This window comes from Danio rerio, chromosome 5 (genome assembly GCF_052040795.2).
Source record: "Danio rerio strain M-AB ecotype USA chromosome 5, GRCz13ab, whole genome shotgun sequence".
NCBI lineage: Eukaryota > Metazoa > Chordata > Actinopteri > Cypriniformes > Danionidae > Danio > Danio rerio.
This window is the reverse complement of record NC_141025.1, coordinates 13849713-13870776: the sequence shown is the minus strand read 5'-3', so window position 1 is coordinate 13870776 and position 21064 is coordinate 13849713. Positions and strand designations below refer to the sequence as shown.

General features: G+C 34.9%; 1 protein-coding gene across 6 annotated transcripts in view; it reads left to right on the top strand.

The window, feature by feature from the left end:
* The window catches only part of ypel1 (yippee-like 1), a 56094-nt gene extending 35540 nt beyond the window's left edge, over positions 1-20554 (top strand). For 3 of the 6 annotated variants that reach the window (XR_015490258.1, XR_015490259.1, XR_015490257.1), the window contains exons 3-6: positions 5061-5104; positions 7986-8094; positions 15857-18833; positions 19732-20554. Coding sequence is in view for 3 of the 6 variants with exons in the window: in XM_087251979.1 (XP_087108105.1) it covers positions 5061-5104; positions 7986-8094; positions 15857-15946 (243 nt within the window). In the remaining 3 variants the exon portion in view is untranslated. 6 annotated transcript variants of the gene reach the window in all.
* Positions 20555-21064: the final 510 nt, after the last annotated feature.

Here is a 21064-nt window from a genome sequence, read left to right as displayed (position 1 = left end):
GAACATAAAAAAATCTTTTCTTGAAGGTCCCTGTAAAGTTGTTAAATGTATGTGCTTTTCTGAAGTTGGTTTTATACACTATTCTACGTATTTATATGTTATATTCTATCATATAATTTTACCCTTGCAAGTGTATGTGTGTTGACTTGTTTATGTGGTTTTTGAGGACCCAAAAATATTGAATATTAACAGGGGTTTGACTTTGGTGTACACTATTAAGGTGGTTCATGAGAACATGCCATGTGTCCCCATAAATGAATGAATATTAGAAATGGTTTCAAAGTATAAAATACATTACACCTATGGAAAGTTCTCATAAACCATATCTATCGTTCTATCTTTGCGATTCGAAAATGGGTTTCAATAGTTTTGAGTGGATTACGAAGTGTTTTTGTGATACACAACTTTGAAAGGTGTGTGTTAAAGCCATTATAATCTGTCAGATGTGGTTCAAGTGCGAGAGAAAAACGTTCCCCTAGTTCACGTGTCTGGTGTCAGAAATATAGTGTGAGTGTGTGTGTGTAATAATCGCGAGCCGAAACTACATGAAATCCAACCTGAAGTTTCACACAGAATTTTAAGACATTTTAAGAATCAATTTGATCAAGTAGTTTTTACCAGATGCCGTATTGGACATACGAGAATTACACATGGATTTTTGCTCCAAGGTGAAAACCCCACTCAGTGTTTGTGCTGCAAAACTCCTATCACTGTAAAACATATTTTACTGGACTGTCCTGCTTTTACTGATTCCAGAAGGACTTTTTATGAAATGAACTCTTTTAAGGACATTTTTGACAAAGTGGAACCAGAAAAGATTTTAGAATTTTTATCATGTATTAACACAAAAAATCTTATTTAATTTATGTTTTATTTTGTTTGTTGATTTTTAAATTGTATATTTATTGTTGAAAGATTCCTGCCATGAAGATAGCCTTGGTTGCTGACATGGTACTAAATAAAAAATACATTACATTAATCGCGAGCCGTTTGTTTCATTTGAAGTGTGTTGTATTTACCATTGTTTGTGTTTTTCTGTCATTTGAAAATGTCACTATTTTCACTGTCACAGTTATTAAATCAGTGTGTCAGTGGGACAGTACAGTAGGCTACGTGTGTGTGTGTCAAACATTTTGGTGAAGTACATTTGTTTGGGTTGGTTATATATTTGAAAAAGAAAGAGAAACTGTTGACTTTAGCGATGACAAGGCTTCCTTTAAACTGCAGAAGATGCCGTCTGACAACGAGGGGAGCTGTTTTCCATTCCTTTAGATCACATTTTTAAATGACTAGTCCGGGAGGTGGACTGATCGACAACAGTATTAATTCAAAGATGATAAAAGCAGGTAAAATAGATAAACTATAGTTTCAAAGCTGTCCAAATGTGACTGTTTATACGCATCAGCTGCCAACTAGTTCTTGGCATTCTCCTTGCGCATACACGCAAAGCATAATGGGTAATTTTGCGTTCTAAGAAAATGGTCTATCTATCTATCTATCTGTCTGTCTATCCGTCCGTCCGTCCGTCCCTCTATGTATCCATCCATCCATCCCTCTATGTATCCATCCATCCATCCATCCATCCATCCCTCTATGTATCCATCCATCCATCCATCCATCTATCTATTTACGTATCCCTCTATCCATCCATCCATCCATCCATGTATCCATCCATCCATCCCTCTATCCATCCGTCCGTCCGTCTGTCTGTCTCTTGCTGTCTGTCTGTCTATCTATCTATCTATCTATCTATCTATCTATCTATCTATCTATCTATCTATCTATCTATCTATCTATCTATCTATCTATCTATCTATCTATCTATCTATCTATCTATCTATCGTTATGTCGTTCTATCCAACTATTGTTATATAATTCTATCATTCTATTGCTTTTAAATTTATCGTTTTGTCTATCATTCTGTCTATCGTTATATCTATCTATCATTATCATTCTATCTATCGTTTTATCTATTGTTATCATTCTATCTTTCTATCTATTTATTGTTATATCATTATATCTATCGTTCTATCTATTATGTCGTTCTATCGTTCTCTCAGTTTGTTTATTGTTCTGTCTTTCTATTGTTATATTGTTCCATCCATCCATCCATCCATCCATTGTTCTATCTATCTATCTATCTATCTATCTATCTATCTATCTATCTATCTATCTATCTATCTATCTATCTATCTATCTATCTATCTATCTATCTATCTATCTATCTATCTATCTATCTATCTATCTATCTATCTATCTATCTATCTATCTATCTATCTATTGTTATATTATTCTGTGTATCGTTATATCATTATATCGTTTTGTCTATTGTTGTATCATTCTTTCTGTTGTTCCATCATTTTGTCTGCCCATCGATATATTGTTCTATTTATTTTTCTATAAATATATATTTGTTCCTTCTATTGTTATATAATTTTGTCAATCATTTTATCTATCGTAGTATTGTTCTATCTATCCTTCTATCTATATATAATTCTATCTATTTTTATATCATTCTATCTATCGATTTATCGTTCTGTTTATCGTTTTATCTATATTGTTATATTGTTCTATCTATTCTATTTTTCTAACTCTTTATTTTTCGATGTATTGTTATATCATTCTATCTATCCTTATCATTCTATCATTTCGTTTATCTATTTTTTTAAGTATGCAATGACTAGTATCTAATGTTCAGTGCTTTTTTTTATACTTCGGCAGTGATGTTTGAGCATGTGGCTGAAGTTTGTTTGTCTTCACAACACTTGCTAGTCCAGGTTGTTTGGCCTGAACTCTCATTATCTGTGTTAATAAGGTGTGGTAGAGGCTAAACAGGTTAATGCTTTTAAAGCTATCAGCGGAAAGATGTTTCAGGCTGGAGAAAGTAGCCAGGAAGAGATTAAAATACTGACCAAGAAGAAAGAGGAACACAGACAGCTTAAGAAAAGCAACCGACAGACACTTACGGGATTAGTTCAGCCAAAAATGAAAGCTGTCACCATTTACTCACCAGCATGATGCTTCTAACTGTTGTGAAACACTGAAGAAGAATTTTAAGTAATGTTTTATTGTGGTTTACAAAAAAACCCCGAATCTTTTGATGTGCACTTTCTTTTTATCATAGCTTTATGTGAGAAGCAAACCTTTATAGACAGAGTTTTTTTGGACATACCTTGCATATTTATGCTTCTGTCATGAATGTGCCCAAAAATACAGCAGATTATTTTTTTACTTAATATATAATAATTTGACTTCATTCTGAAATACAGACTGATGGTTTGCTGTTATTATGTTTTATTTGTTTATTTATTTAGCCTTTTTAGCCATTTTCCAGACTTGGCAGATTTAATTTGTATTGAAAAGAGTGGAGAAGACATTCTTATACAATGTATTATTATTATTATTTAAAATCAATATTAATAATAACAATAATGAGAATTATTATTACTGTTGTTTATATAATTTGCATTTTAGCTTGACAGATTTGACTAAGGACAAGTACGCAGGATATTGTTCAAAAATATTATTTATTTTTTTATTATTTTATTTTTGAGCTTGAAAAAAATTTTATATTGCAAATAGTGGCCAGGATATTTATGTTTTATCATATATGTGTATATATATGTGTGTGTTTTATTTAATATGTTTCAGTTTTGACAGATTTGATTATCTTGAAAAGAGTGGTCAGGACACAATTCACCCTTTGTGTTCCCACCGAAGAACAAAACTCAGCGGTTTGACCATACATAAGTAAATGATGACATAGTTTTCCTCTTTGGTTGAACTGTGCTGTTGAATAGTGAAAAGGAACCCTACAGAAGCACCTCCTGTTCAGCTTTATCTGCATTTTTATGCTGAGGAATAAAAGCACCTCTGTTTCTTCACTCTCGGCTAGTCAACGTAATGTGTGCAGCTTATTATGTAGAGTGTCATAAACCCAAACACACACACACACACACACACACTTAATTTCAAAAGGGAAACACTGGTTCATTCTTGCACACACATATGCTGAGAGCAGTTTATGAAATACACATGTTGGCCCATGACCAGAGCTTGGCTGTCAGAACACCGCATTTTACACACTTTCCATGAACGACCCACACACACACACATAGACAAAACACAGAGAAAGAGCAACGTAACAGCCACACACAATCCTTTAATGCGTGGTAAAACCTGGATCTTAAAGGGAAAGTTCACCTGAAAATGAAAATGAAAATGTACTCTTCTTTACTGATGAACACAAAAAAGATCATTTGAAAAATGTTGAAAGCTGGTCGCCATTGACCTCCATAGTATTTTTTTTTTTACTAAATAAATGGATAGATGGATGGATTAATGGATTGTTTAATTGATTGATTGAATAATAGATGGATGGATGGATGGATGGATTGAATGATAGATTCAATGAATGGTAGATAGATTAAAATAGATAGGTTGAATTATAGATTAAATAAAAGGTAGATAGATAGATTGAATGATAAATAGATTGAACGATAGATTGAAAGATGGATAGATAGAAAGATAGTTTGAAAGATTGAACAAAAGATTAAAAGATAGTTTGAAAAACAGATAGATTGAATGAGATTGAAATTGAGAGATTGAATGAAATAGATTGAATGGTAGATTGAAAGATGGATAGATTGAAAGATGGATGGATTTAAAGAGATTGAATGATCAATTGAAATATAGATAGATTGAATGATAAATAGATTAAATAAAAAATAGTTTGAAAGATAGATTGAAATATCGATATATTAAATTATTAATAGATTGAAAGATGGTTTGAAGAGATAGATTGAACGATATATACATTGAATTATAGATAGATTAAATGATAAATTGAATGAGAAAATTGAATGTATTGATTGATTGATTTATTGATTGATTGATTGAACAATAGATAGAAAGATAGATAAAAGTCAATAGCTACCTGTTTCTCCAAAATTTATTAAGAAAGAAACCCAGAATTTTCCTATTTTTGAGTGAACTGTCCCTTTAAAATGGTTCTAGAATTTTATTTGTAACTTTACATTTTTGTTTTTTTGTCTCTCTAGTCATTCCAAGGCAGCCAGGGACGAGCCTACCTCTTTAACTCAGTGTAAGTATACATCTCATTTTCATAAAAACCTGCATGCTTGTAAATTACGACGATACAATATTGTTCCAAAGTTGTCAGTTGTGTTTTTTAACACTTCTAATTTTCAAAGACACAATTAAATACAAAGTTCTGTCATATTATTTAAGTCTTATCATATCTGCTTACACGGTGTGTGTGATTGGTTGCTGCCAACTCAGCAGCCAATTAGTTGCTCCTCAACATTTAAACGCACACCATTGTTGAGCAAGCCTAGCCAAAACTTCTACATTTTAAAACTAAAGAGTAGACAGCACGTTAGACTCATGAGAAAGTTCTGAAAATTACAGGATGCACTTTTATATAGCACAATGATGTCTCAAATGACAAAAGATCAAGGGAACTTTGATTTCTCAGTTCATGACCTCCTTAAAATGGTACCAATCCCAAACATTTGAGCAGTAGCAAGGGTTTTACATCACCCCGAAGGCGTTTATTTGCCATAATGACCGTGTGAATGCACATTATACCTTATATCTCACTCTGAGGCGTGCAGAGGAATGCTAATGGCTCTTTTGCATATTACGAAAGCTGTAGGCCTAAACATAGCACTGCTATCTAATGATGCGAGTTGGTGATTCATCATATTTAAGCTTGCACTACCAGTGTGTTTAAGCTAGTGCTCTAGTATCTAGTGTGTGTGTGTGATAGTATGATGATAAAGTCGAGGTTGAATGTGTTAGTGAACTGTGATATTCCTCAGGCAATACTACAGTGCTCAAGTGTTAAGGGCTGCCATTGCAAAGATCTAGAAGCAGATGCCATCAAATGTGGTCGTTGGAAATTTAAACATTCACGCAAGAATAATTGCTGCATTAAATCACGTTTGCTGTCCGTTTAAATCTTTTAGGTATTGACATGAACAGAATAGTTCAATGTTTACAGTATTTATGCATTGAAACTAAGTTAGAATAAGTTCACTCTTCAATGAAACTATTGACTATTTTTTAATGTAAGTAGTTAAACAATTTATATAGGCTGAATTTAAAGAAACAAATTAAGTTGAACACCACTAAATTTAATTTGTTTAAATTCAGCTCATATAAATAGTTTGCAACCACTTAGTCGACACAGTCGTGATGCACGGATGGCGGTTATATCCGCAGGTCGGGTAATAAAAAAATACATTAAGATTAATTGCGGGTGGATGTAGCGGGACATGGCAGTGGACCAACGAAAAAGCAGAGAGTGGGCTTTGCAGAATGGGAAGATATGAGACTCCCAATAAAAATGGATGAAGTACAAGAGTAGCCTACTGGTCAAAGTTTCAGTTAGAGTAGCACCGTTTTTGTTATTTTGTTTCTGTTCTTGTAAAATCTGAAAAGTCTTATTTTTACTTTCTGTATCTATTTGAAAATGAAGAAACTGTTGTCTAAAGACAAACTTATGTTTTTATGAATAAATGTTCATTTAAAAACGTTTAAGATTAACAAATTATTTTATTATCAGAGATGTGCAGATTAGCTCACTGAGTCTGCTGTTAATATTCACGGTGACCTATCATCATGCCTAAAACAAAGAATTAAATTATTAATGTGACGATCGGGTGTGAGTCGGGTGGAGATACATATATCAGAAAAAACTATATGTGCGGGCTGTGGATGATTTGTATGATTCGGGTGTCATTTCAGCTGATCCGCACATCTCTACTACACAGTCAAGTAGATCACTGTTGATAAAATCTCATATGATACTATCCTATCTCTATTCTAATTTAAATTCACTGTGTTAGTTCACACTATAAAATGTAATATGTCGACCTTACTTAAATTAAGGCAGTCAGTTTCGTCAATGTTTCTAAGTATTGAATTTTAGTGAGCATAACTTAAAACAGTTTGTATTTACAACTTCCTAATAAAGTAAACGTTAGTACCGTTGACTCAAAATAATAAGTTGTATTAACTTCCTAGTGTTTACATTACACTGTAAAAGGTGATTAGTTATTTAAAGCGAATAAACCAATTGCCTTAAAAGCAACAAGTTGATTTAGTAAACCTATTGTCAATTGGAACTGTTAAGTTGACTTAAAGCTCTTACTTTTTAAAAATAAAAGTAAATTAATCACTTTTTCCAATAAGCATTTATTATATCCCCAGCTTTTCGGGATCTAGCAAAATGACATAAAGTAAAATAAATCTGCTCTTCCAGACTTCTAAATTCAATACAGGCTATAATTGTAGATTTTATAGACCTAATGAAGCACGAAATATGTGATATTGTGATAATCACAGTAATTATTAAAAAACAGACGTGCCAGAATAGTCTGTAAAAAGGTATTAGTTGACTTTAAGTACAATTAGCATAATTATAAAATTAGGTTAACTTAACAGTTCCAAGTTAAAATAGGTTTACTTGCATTATTTTTGCAAAGTCAACTTGTTGCTTTTAAGGCAATTGGTTTACTCTCTTTAAGTAACTAATCACTTTTAACAGTGTACTAGGAAAATATTAGGAAGCTGATTGCCTTAAAACTGTCAAGTAAGCTGAACTGAAAGATTTAAGTGAAGACAAAAACCAATACCTACACTTCTAAAGCATAGTTTTTGTCTAAATATTGCACCACTCATACATATTATTGTAAGTCAAAATTACTTGAATCTATTTAGTTTAACAACTTAATCTGCTAAATGTCTGGATTACTTGTTTACATTTTGTTAAGTGAACACCTTAATTTTATTAGTGCACTTAATTTTATCAATTAGAACAGTTACTGCTTTTTACAGTGCATGCACAGTAATCCCATCTGCTCTGTCTAGTTCTTAGTGGTCAACCAATGCAGGTTAGCCACAATGACTCGGTCACATGACTCATAATTTTGACCGCTGATTAACTTCTCTTCCCTCAGTGTGAATGTCGGTTGTGGTCCAGCAGAGGAGAGGGTTCTCCTAACAGGTTTACACGCTGTGGCGGACATCTACTGTGAAAACTGTAAAACCACTCTGGGCTGGAAATACGTAAGTTAACTCTTTTTCCATTGCATGCAAATTACAGCCTGTTATGTGAAAGTCTCATTTAGGGCTGTGCAATATGACGATATACAGTTGAAGTCAGAATTATTAGCCCAGCTGTATGTTTTTTTCCTCAGTTTCTGTTTAATGTAAAGAATATATTTTTCAATACATTTCTAAACACAATAGTTTTAATAAATCATTTCTAATAACTGAGATGTCTACAGAACATCATTCATTTTCTTGTCGGCGTAGTCCCTTTATTAATCTGGGGTCCGCCAATTTATCCAGCATGTTTTTATGCAGCGGATGCCCTTTCAGCCACAACCCATCTCTGGGAAACATCCACACACACACACACACACACTCATACAATACGGACAATTTAGCCTACCCAATTCACCAGTTCCATGTCTTTGGACTGATGGGAAAACCGAAGCACCCGGTGGAACGCAGGGAGAACATGCAAACTCCACACAGAAACGCCAACTGAACCGAGGTTTGAACCAGCGACCTTCTTGCTGTGAGGCGACAGCACTACCTACTGCGCCACTGCATCGCCACCGATATATTGTGCAGCCCTAATATTTTATCCAATATCCAAAATTTTATCTCAAGTTCTAAATAACGTGACAAATATGATCACATAAAGAGTACATTTGTAAGTATATACTTTATAATGTAAAAATAAATAGTTTTTTACCTGTGGTCTATATATTTAAACTATTAATTGATTGAATTTACAGTGATGTTACTATATTGTAAGTTATATAGTTATATAATCTCATTTATAGAGTCACATCTTCCCCCCTAATGCATCAGAGTACAAGCTGCTTTTTGTTTTGGAGGTGTTGCACTTTGCTGACACGTGCTTGTCAGAGTGCTTGTCCTGCAGTTGGCAAATCGTAGCGGTGTGGCTTTTTTTTTTCTTCTTTTTTTTTTTTCTGTCGACTGATATCCTGTTACTTCGCCAGGCTTCAGTGACCAGAACGAACCTTCTCTTGCATTGACTTCTCACTGCAGCTCTGAGTGTGTGTGTGTCTGTATTCACACTCACAGCTCATTTGCGAAGCTGTTTGATGCTGTAAGTGTTTATGCTATTGTGTTTTCATACGCAATGCAAACAGCAGACACTGAATAATAGATTGCTGTCCATAACACTTGATGATAACTCATTAATAAGTCATTAAAACAAACGCTCAAAATATAACGCTTAACAGGTCTGTAATATGCATTGAAATATTATAAACCCTATTCATTTAGGTTTGAATTCGTATTATGTCATATTTGAGCACTGTAAAAAAAAAAAGTAATTAGTTGGCTTGTAATGGGTTTACTTTTTTAATTTAATTTAAATTTTTTTTTTTTAAGAGCGATAAGTTGACTTAACTCTAAAAAGTGAGTAAACCCATAGCTTTTAAAGCGGTTAGTTGATGTTTAAATAGTTTTAAATATTATACCTCTCAGCTTTAAGCTATTTAAACACTGTTAAAAGCAATTAGCTGACTTCAAAAGCAATGGGTTTTGTATCTCTCTCTCTTTTTTTAAGCGATTAGTTGACTTTACATAAAGTGAGTAAACCCGAAGCTTTTAATTTGATTAGTTGACTTAAAGTGAGTAACCGTGTAGACTGATTTCATGCGGCTGCCATTTTAAAATCGAAAGCGAGGCTGTGGTGGGAAGAAACCCAGGAAGTATTGCCTAAACACTCAATGATATTAAAGTGATGTTTACACTATAGCTGCACTTTGAAATCGCAGCTGGAGATTTGTAGTCCACAGCCTGTTGTTACATTGTTTACAGTGCTGGTCCTATACATCCGGATTTCTTCCTACCACAATCTTGTTTTCTTTTTTAAAAAGGCAGCCCCGTGAAATAAGTGAACCTATAGCTTTCAAAATAATTTAGTTGACTTTTAAGTAGTTGAAATATAACCCTCAGTATTATTAATATTTGAAGTCATATATTGTCATATTTGAAATCTGTAAAAAGCCTTGAGTTGACTTTAAAAGCAATGTGTTTTCTCTTTTTTTAAAAGTGATTAGTTGACTTCACTTAAAAAAGGTTTTAAAGTGGTTAGTTTTAAAGTGATTAGTTGACTTTACTCTTAAAACAGAGAAAACGTGTAATTTTTAAAGTGACTAGATGATGTAAACAGTTACAGTATAAACTTTTTAAACCCTCAGCATTATCAACATTATAAACCCTCAGAACATTATAAACCCTCAGCTTTGTTAAGGTTTGAATTCATATTGTCACATTTGAAAACTGTTGAAAACCTAAAGCTAATAGTTGAGTTTAAAAGCAATGGGTTTTCTCTTTTTTTATGTGATTAGTTGACTTTACTTTAAAAAGCAAGTCAGTAATTTTTAAAGCGATTAATTGACTTTACTCTATAGCTACTGGTTTGCTCATTTTAATGTGATTAGATGACTTTTAAATAGTTTGAAATATTATAAACCTTCAGTTTTATTCATGTTTGAATTCATATTGTGTCATATTTTAACCTTAAAAAGCAATTAGTTGACTTTAAAAGCAATGGGGTTTCTCTTCTTTTTTTTAAAGTGATTAGCGGAATTTACTTAAAGTGAGTAAACCCATTGTTTTAAAAAAGTAGTGGATTTTGCTTTAAAAGCTAAAGGTTTAAATCACTTTTTAAAGGCAAGTCAACTACTTTTTTATGAATGGGTTTACTCACTATTTAAAGTAAAGTCAACTTATCACTTAAACAGAGAAAAAACATAGCTTTTAAAGAGATTAGTTGACTTTACTTAAAGTAAGCCTGTAGTTTTTAGTCAACTAATTGCTTTAAAAGTTATGGGTTTACTCACTTTTTAAAGTCAACTAATTGCCTAAAAAACAATGGGTTTTCTCTCTCTTTAAGCGATTAGTTGACTTTACTCAATGGGCGAGTAAACCTGTAACTTTTGAAGTGATTAGTTGACTTTTTAAATAGTTTGAAATGTTATAAACCCTCAGTTTTTTATGTTTGAATTCATATTATGTCATATTTAAACATTGTAAAAAGTGATTAGTTGATTTTAAAAGCAAAGGGTTTTCTCTCTTTTTTTAAGCGATTGGTTGACTTTAAAATTATGAGTAAACCAATTGATTTTAAAGTGATTAGTTGACTGTACTTTAAAAAGTAGGGCCGTAGCTTTTAAAGCAATTCATTGACTTTACTTAAATGAGTAAACTTATTGGCTTAAAATTAAGAAGTAAATTAACTTTGTACACAATTATGACAAATTAAGTCAAATTAAAAATTCCAATAGGTTTTGTCAATTTTAAAATAACTATTTGCTTTTTACAATGAAGGTAAGTAAATAATAATATGAGCAAATAAAGTGACAATATGGTAAAAATGAAAATGTGTAGCTGTTTTAAAGTTTAGAGTCACGTTTTTGTAAGAAATTAATACTTTTATTAAGCACCGATGCATAACATCGATCAAAAGTGCATTTATATATCAAATAAATGACAACTTTATATTAGTAATGCTCAATATATAGGCAACCACTTCAGACAGTATTGGCCAAAAAAAAGCTTATTTTCAATGATAAAATAAAATCAGTTGTTAACCGTATTTATTCATATTTAGTTTTTGAAATCAGGTTTAAAATAATTTATATCAAGTTTTATTTATCATATTGGTGCAGCCCTACTTCATATAACAGAAAACGTTTATTTTAGCTGTAATATAATGTAATATTTCACAGTAATCAATTTAAATGCAGACAGAAAAAAATGTAAACAAATCTTACCACCTTGGCTCTTTCAAAGTTCTGTGCATGAATGGAAAAAATTTGTTTTATATCTTAAAATCAGTATTACGAGCTAAAATGATTCTTATATATTCCAGCTCATCCAAAATGACTCCCCTAATTGGATATTAATAGGAGTTAATCAGAGAAAAGCAAAGTTTAATGCATCTCTGAATTAGAGTTAGTATTTTGATTATATTATACAAGAAGCTTTTAGCAATCTATCTCACCTAAAGCTAATTATAAGTAAATTACTAAGAGTCAATTGTGACGCTTGTTTACATGTTTTCACAGACGGCAGGTATTGAGGTCTGGTTGTTTCTCTTCCTGATTAAACGCGAGCTCTAATCGTGTCTAAGGATTGGTTAAGAGGGATTTTGCACTCACGATGACTCAATCTTGTTAGGCTTCAGGTCTCCACATGTTTGATTACAGAGCCTTTATATTGAAATCAGGCTGAACACTCACAGGACAGTTTTTTTATGAGCTCTTTTCACCATCATCCTATGAGAAACACTCAGAAACAGCTCTTATTCAGGCCGACTGAGCTGAAGCTGGAAGTGTAGGGTTTATATCCTGAGGCACAATGACACACCATGGATCTAGTGGGCAGATTTAAGTCCAGATGAGTAATGGACAGGTGTGAGAGGAGATTCAGACGGCCTAAAGGGGTTGAAGCTGACCATCCTAAAGCAGTGGCTAGAGTTATTTAAAAAAAAAAAAATCTGCATCCTAAATGTTTTTTACTTTTAAGACTTCTTTTTATTAAAGAATGCAACATTGCATAAAATACAGTGCTTTTTTGTTTGGGTTCAGGTCATCATGGAAGAGATGGGGTTTTAGTTATCGTTTAAATGATACCAGTGAACCAGCAGTCTGTGTGCGGGGTGTCCGCAGGGTCTTAAAAAGTATTAAAAGTTGATAAATCAATGATGAGAAAATTAAGGCCCTTGAAAGGTATTAAAAAGTCTTTAAAAAGCGTTTTTATGAGGTCTTAAATTTTGTTCAAAGGTTGTCCAAAGCAATTGACTCCAAAAAAGCATAAATTTATTGTCCTCCCAATATTAACTTAATTTAATAAATAACGAAAATTATTCTTCTAAGCTTATCTGAGTTCTGTTGCATGGTTCTGCTCCATTGATTTAACTACAACTGTTTATTTACAACTGTTTATTAAGTTAAAGGTTTGATACTGATCTTGGGTTTAGATCTTGAAGTGGCGCTAAGTCTTAAAATATTCTGAGAAGGTCTTTAAAAAGTCTTAAAAAGTTATTAAAATTACCTTTAGGATTCCTGTATATACCCTGTTGTGGGAACAAGAAGATCATTCCACCAGCAAGAAACATTTGAAGAAAAGATTTTGGAAAGTTGTTGTTACTGTACCTTTAAGAACTCTGTAATGATTGCTAACAGAGTCATCTATGCATTAATGTATTTTCAGCGACAATACAGAAAGTGGTAGATGAAGCCAAGCATCAAGTCATGTGATAACGTACTGATCAGTTTTTTTATTAATTTTAAGTAGACAAAAATATTCAATACAGTGGTCCCTTGCTATAACGCGGTTCACCTTTCGCAGCTTCTGAGTTTTGCGGATTTTTAGTGCAATTAGACATGCATTTTTTTACAGCGCATTATGTTCTGCATTTTGATTGGCTGTAGACCGTTGTAAGTCAATCTCCTCTGTGTCTTCTGTACCGTACAGAATGCGTTCAGCTTGCCAAATTAACAAAAGTCTTCGATCGCTAGCAGTGTAAGTTTCAACAAGGATGCAAAAAGGGTTGTAACTGTCTGCAGCAAGAAGATCATAAAGAGGGTCGCACACCAAATGTGCACACATCTTCTAACACAGTGGTTCTTAACCAGTACCGGTGAATCAACTGGTAGTCAGCCGCACAAGAAATCATAAATTATTCCTGTTTTATTTATTATCTGAGTCTGAACAATATTTTATTTTGAAAAATATTTTGTTTTGAAAAATTACCGTATTCACTTGTTAACATCTCGCTCACTTAAGCGCCCAAATTTAACCCACAAGCAGCAAAATGGGTAGGGTACAGGCGTCTTTGAAAAGTTTCATTGCTGTGGGAAAAAGGCTCAGTGAAAGACCCACGAACTGCCAAGCAATGGATCAGCAACCCATTTGTCAACAAATCAGGTGAATCCACCATGTCAGTGGAAGAAGGTCAACTGCTGGAAATAGCAAATGACGCAGGACTTTTAGGGGCCATTCGCACATTGCGTCTTTTCTAGAGTTCACGCAAGTTTGTTATTTCCAGTGGGATGCGCGGACTGTGCGCGTAATCGGCGTGAAGGCTGACTTTCGCTTGGCCTGGCCTGCGCCTTCCAGACACCCCCAGTTGAATGAATGCCACAACTGCACCGCGGGTCACGTGACAAAACTGACCAATCAACTTCAGCCTGTATGTAATAGACACATTACGGTAGACTTATTATTTCGGACAAACACAGAACACCCAAACACTGCAGTGCTTTGTAATTTTCTCCATTAATATATAACTTGTGTAAGAGTGACAGCAATCATGACGGTCGCCTAGCAAACTACGAACAACCCCCTCCCCTGGTCCATGGTAAAATTTTCAAAGCATTGACCGGTCCGTGGTGTTAAAAAGGTTGAGGACCATGTTCTAACACATTGGATATTTCTGCCACGCCACAGAGCGCCATCTGAATAACTTCATTTTAAGTAATGCCGAGTTCAGGCTGCATAATTTTTAAAGTAGTCGTGTCACAGATGTTTTCACACTGCTTGACTATCTGGGCTAGCGTTTCGTCGCTGCTTTGTTTACACTGCAAGATGGATCGGCGACAGGGACTTTCACATTGCATGACTTTACTATAGGAAGAATCGCCGACAACTTCATCCAAACTACGGATCACAGCCAAAAACACGTAGTATATTTTTTGTTATTAACTACATAATGAGAAAGAAGCCTTTAATGGGGTAGAACATGTACATGTTTGCTCACCTGGGTTTAAAGGGAATTAGCCATTTCTCCTCAACGTTGATGATAAACTAATTTCTTTCTGTATGAAACGTCAAACAGACACGGTTGCTCCTGAGTCCTGTCAAACCTCCACTAGTTTTTCCTCCATTTCGTGGGTCCAAATAAACCGAAAAAGAGCGCTTTTAACTTCTCCCCAGCCTCCCGCTGGCCTGCAGCAGGTATACACACACGCACACACAAGTGAATGCTGCTCTCTCATTGGCTGTAGGCGATCGCTGATGTTATTTTCAGTCAAAACCGAATCGCCGACAGCTCCAAGTCATGCCAAATATCTCGCAGGCATCGGCGACTCATCAGCGATTCTCTCAGATCGCGTCTTTGATAGTTCTTACTGTGTGATTGTCACTCACGTGCACGAGCACTGATTTGCCTGTGATTTCAGCCATTTGTCGGCGATTTCTCAAAACCTGTCGGCAAGCCAAAATCGCGGCTAAAATCACGCAGTCTGAACTAGGCATAACATGCAAATGTGCGTGTCCTATTTGTGTCATGTGCACGGCGCATCCGGTGTGTGACCCCCCCCTTAAAGATGGAGTCTGCTTTAGCTTCGTGCATCAGTGACTGCAGAAAAAGAACATTACGCTGGATGCCAACATTATCTACTCAAACGCTATAAAGCTTTATGAAACTTTTGCTGACAGCGATGAATGTTTGTGCCTGACAACAGGTTTTGATCTTTGGTTTCATTCTACAATACTGGACTTATTTTTGAGCTCTGAGAGTGTTTAATCAAGAGAGTGTGAAAATGTTAATGCCTGTCTGAGAAAAGTGTATAAAGGGTGTAGTGAGGGGTTTGACTTAAAACATTTCAAGCCTTAAAACATTTATAATAATTGAAAAAAAAAAAAACGGACTGCTTAGCCAATTTCGCGGGTTATGTTTAGAACGCAACTCCCGCGAATAACGAGGGACCACTGTATACATCATTGTGTGTTTTCTATTTCTAACGTTTCCTCCATTGTGTTTGTCTTCCAGGAGCATGCGTTTGAAAGCAGTCAGAAATACAAAGAAGGCAAGTTCATCATCGAGCTGGCTCATATGATCAAAGATAACGGCTGGGAGTGACCTTCACCTTCTTCTTCTCCGCTCAGTGACCTTTGGCCTGCTCTGCCGTGGACTCTGTCAAGTGACACCACCACAAACAAACACACGCACACAAACAAGAAAAACCCACGCACACACGCCACCGTCGACACATCCAGACATGTCAACTGGGTCATCACAAAACGCAAAGGCAGAGCGGCGGGAAGCCAATCCGAGACATTGACGGGTCACTGAAAGACTCTGTAGGAACTTCTCCGAGATGTACATGTCAACACTTTGGGATCTGAACCTTCTCCCTGCTGGACTCAAGTTTCTGCCCCATTAACTGGTTTGGGTGTGCTCGGCCCTCCTTGTGCTCCTCGTAAGCCGTTAACAGTATCCAGAAGACACACTTTTCTTTTTTTTAATCTCCACTTCACATCCTCCTCCTCTTTTTGTGAACGAGCAGGAGCTGTGCAGTTTTTAAGTGTGCGTTTTCTTTCTTTTTGGGATGGGAATCCTCCTTCCTGGTGGACTGATGTTACTGGTTAGCATTTGACGAAGCCTCCTCTGAAGTCAGGCCTTCACGATTGGCACCCGTTAGATTGGGCTATGTAGCAGTATATTTGGGATGGGGTGGGCGCTCAGCATTGCAGTGGCATGGCATTTATTTTGGTATTTATGAACTCCCGTTTTAACCGTTTTTCGGATGACTTCACTGTGCAATTCGTGGGACACTCTGGTACAGCAGTAGCATCTGACCCCCCCTGCAGGAGCTTTAGTTGTCTCTGGTGCTTTTTTTGTTTGGTGAGATTACACAAACACACGTCTTTGAGTTGGCATTTGTGGCAGGATCCATTTTGCAACCATAACCATAGACGAGAGAAAGACGAGCGACAGCCGTTTGGATGAGAAACTGAAACTAGTGTCCTCCTCAGAACAATGTTGTGTTTTCATCCCCCTTCACGCCAAATGATTTTACAAAACTATTGTTGTTGATATTACAATCATGTGTTTGTTCATTGCTATGTGTGATTTGTGTGTTAAGCACATGTTTGACGCATTATGTTTATGGCATACTTGAATGCAGTTACTTTGTTTGCACTTTGCAGAGGCCTTGTTCATGGGTTTAGAGGCAAAAGTCTGTCCATTTTATGGCCTTTTTTGTTCATCGATAATAATGGAATGATTGTATTAGATGCTTTGAATGATTCGCGGGATCGGGTGGTTGCTGGCTTGATCATCTCCCTCTAGTTTCACAGAAATCTGGCTTTCTTTCGCTACGTCATCCATTTTGGATTCAACAGAAGCAGGTCTCTTTTTAATTTCTTTTTACAATCGGATTCAAAGTGGCGCTAGGTGATTCTTTTGCTGCTAATAGAGATAAATGCAATCCAGAGCTTTCACTTTAAACCTTCTGCACTTTACCCGGGCTGTCTGAGAGCATGCGAGCGGACGCGACTTCCTTTTGTAGCTTTTCTCCACATCTTTGCCTCTAAGCAGCATGAATCTTGTGCCTCTTCAAAAGATTTATATATATATATAAAAACGAAATCTCCCTCTCCTGTGTTGTGCGGCGCATGACTATGAGAATCCAGCACATCTACTAGAAGCTCGAAAACGACACGGAGAAACGACACGGAGAAACAACTTGGAAACGAACCTCACGGAAAAACCTCGAACGTCTATACCGATATAATCCAGTATTTTTTTCATAGTTTTATGTCAAAGCTAGAGCTGTTCTGAAATGGCGGTGGTTGTATTCGGATTTAAAAGAGGGCGGGGCTGTTAGAGTAGGAGGGGGCGGGGCTTCTTATAGAGTAGATTTTTATTAAGTATAAATAAATATCTATCAGATAATACCAATAAATATCGAGGTTTTGGGTGGGTGGGATTGCGGGCAATAGTAGAATGAATGGCGAACCCTCTGTTACAGCGGTCGCCGCCGAAAAAGGTCAGTCAGGTCACGTGACCTTTGAATCAGTCAATGCAAACAAAATAGTTGTAGAAATATCTTACTTGAAAGATGATACAGAGTTACAGACAATACCTTGTCCCTCTCTCACACAGTTTTGTACATAACGTAACATATTTAAGGTTTTATACATATTTCTACTGGGTTAGTTTCTCTACTTCCCCGACTTGAAGCACTTTTGTTCACTGTACCTCTGGCTTTATATATATATATTTGTGTGTGTGTGATAGATGAAAGTGTGTATGTGCGGATGCAGGAGTGTGTGTGTGTGTGTGTGTTCCCTTACTTCCCTCACTTTATTTGTGCTGTTGTTCACTAGTTCCTCTGTGCTGTTTCCTTTAGCACACTTCTTTTTGAGGTGTTTTGATGTGTGCTTTTTAGCTTGATGATAATGAGCTTTGTGTACTTTTAGTTCTTTTTTTTCCTCCGTTCTTTATTATTAAAGTTGATTATCATTCTTTGATGGTTTCCTGTCGAGAGCCTAACGTCTGCCGGTTGTGTTTTAGCATCGTGGTCAGCGGTGAGCTGGATTCACCTGACGAAATTTCACAATAGAAACATCGACCCAGACTATTTTACAAACATTAAAATCGAATACAATGAGTTTTAAAAGCAGAACTAGATGGAGGCCAGTGTCACACTGTCAGTGCGCACCAAAAAATATGACTTCGCTCAACCAAAACAAACTTTGAGTGTTCTTTTTGAAGAGATAGTTCACTCAAAATTAAAATAACCTCATCATTTATTCATTTATTCATTGTTTTTGTTCACAAAAGAAGATATTTTGAAGAATGCTGGTTGCTTTCATCCATCGATTTACAAAATACATTCAAAAAATGAGCTTTTTTTAGGACAACTTAATTGTTTTATCCACTTAAATTAGCCGATTTGAATGTTATTACTAGATTGAACGGGCATTATCAGCTGATGGATATGGGCCATTTGGGGTCTTCTGTGCCTACTGGTAGGCTTAGAAGGCTGTAATCATCTATTCACATGATTAATCAGCTATAGATCACATATGGCAGTGGCCGGAAGTTAACAAGAACTATTTACAGTATGTTGTTTATTAAATTTCCCATTAATTGAATTTTGTTAACGTCTACCAATACCTTAACCCTAAACTCAACCGCCACAGTAATGTAAAAACAGATCTGGATCTAGCTGATTAACCACAAGAATGTTATATTATTTAGTAAATTTTCCATTAATTGTATCTTATTAGCATTTACCCCAACCCTAACCCCAACTATCACAGTAATGTACAAACAGATCTGGAGTCGTCTCTATTAGTATAGCTGAATAGCCATGAGAATTAGTTATTACTCTGTAAATTTCCCATTTATTTTATGTTATTAATGTCTACCCCAACCCTAAACCCTACTATCACAGTAATGTACAAACGGATCTGGAATCTTCTCTATTAGTATGGCTGATTAACCATAAAAATATTATATTAATTGGTAAATTTCCCATTAATTATATCTTATTAGCATCTACCTAAACCCAACTGACACAGTAACATACAAACAGATCTGGATCTTGACTCTTCTCTATTAGTATAGCAGATTAACCATGAGAATTAGTTATATTATTTATTAAATTTTCCATTGGTTGTATTTTATTAATGTTTACCCCTACCCAACCCTCACCGTAACGTACAAACAGATCTGTAGACTTCTCTATTAGTATTGCTGATTAACTACAAGAATTATTCATATTACTTGTTAAATTTCCCATTAATTGTGTTTTATTAACATCTACCTAAACCCAACCCTCACAGTAATGTAAAAGCAGGTCTGGAGTCTTCTCTATTAGTATAGCTGATTACCATGGGGATGGATGATAACAGCCTTCTGAGCTAACCTGTATCTATTAGCTGATAACGCCCATTCAATCGAGTGATAACATTAAAAGCAGGTGCTTTGAATTTGCAAAAACAATTAGGTTAATTTAATCAATTTGTGTTGGGACAACATGAAGGAACAGTGTGGAATACAGCATTTTTACGGTATCGGAAAAAAAATATGATGGAAGTCAATTGGTGGCAGCTCCAACATTCTTCCAAATATCTTCGTTTGTGTTCAACAAGTGAGTAAATGATGACAAAATGTTCATTTTTAAGTGAGCTATCGCTTTTATAATTACTGGGTCAAACCAAAAAAGCAAGTTTGTGGCCTCTCCAAATACAAAGTGGGCAATTATTCATATTTGTCTTTGTTTTTTTGTTGATTTGAGAATTGTGATTGTCTTTTACTGCAACATATTAAAGTGTTTCTGATGTTTTGGCGATTAGAAAAGATTGTTTACTTCCCTTTTTTCCTTGTTTCTTTTAGTGACACTGGTTTCAGACCTTTCTAGAGCTGAGATTCGTCATTCTAGTTAAAGGCGACAGTGGTATGCAAAGGAAACGATTGTATACGTTTGCTGAGTTATTTTCTTAGGACTGTTAAAATATAAGGTCTAAAGCATGTTGTATTTATAATGGCTATATTAAGTCGTGCCTGGTTTTCTTTCTTTTCTTTTCTTTTTATTTCTTCAATGCAAAAAAAAAGCTTTTTCTTCTTTTTACTTGATTACATTGCTTTGCGTTCTGTCCTAGTAAAGAAGAGTCACATTTGTCTGTTTTCACTGTATTGTAAACTATCAGATATCATAATAAAGCTTAAATGGTATTGTGGCTTTTATTTGGGTCATTATTGATTGAAAGTCTTTACTAGACTGTGTTTGGTTTTTCGGTACTTGCCTATTGTGTGCTTTAATATGGAGGACCAGGAGTGCCGGTTAGAAATAAAATAATCAAATTATCAATTTAATAATTGAATAATTAAAATGTGTATAAATAAATCACGATTTAAATGCACAAACAAATATACATAGTTAAATGTGTTTATTTAAATTGTGCTTTTAAATTTCAGTTAATAAAGCAATAAATCAATGCCTTTAAAAAGTTACTTTTAAATGAATAAATAGACAATTTTATAAATGTTTATTTAATTTATGTTTTAAAATGCAGATTAATCAAACAATGATAAAAGTATATTTACAGTTGAAGTCAGACTTATTAGCCCCCCTGAATTATCAGCCCCTCTGTTTATTTTTTCCCCAATTTCTGTTTAACGGAGAGAAGATTTTCTCAGCACTTTTCTAATTATAATAGTTTTAATAGCTCATTTCTACTAAAT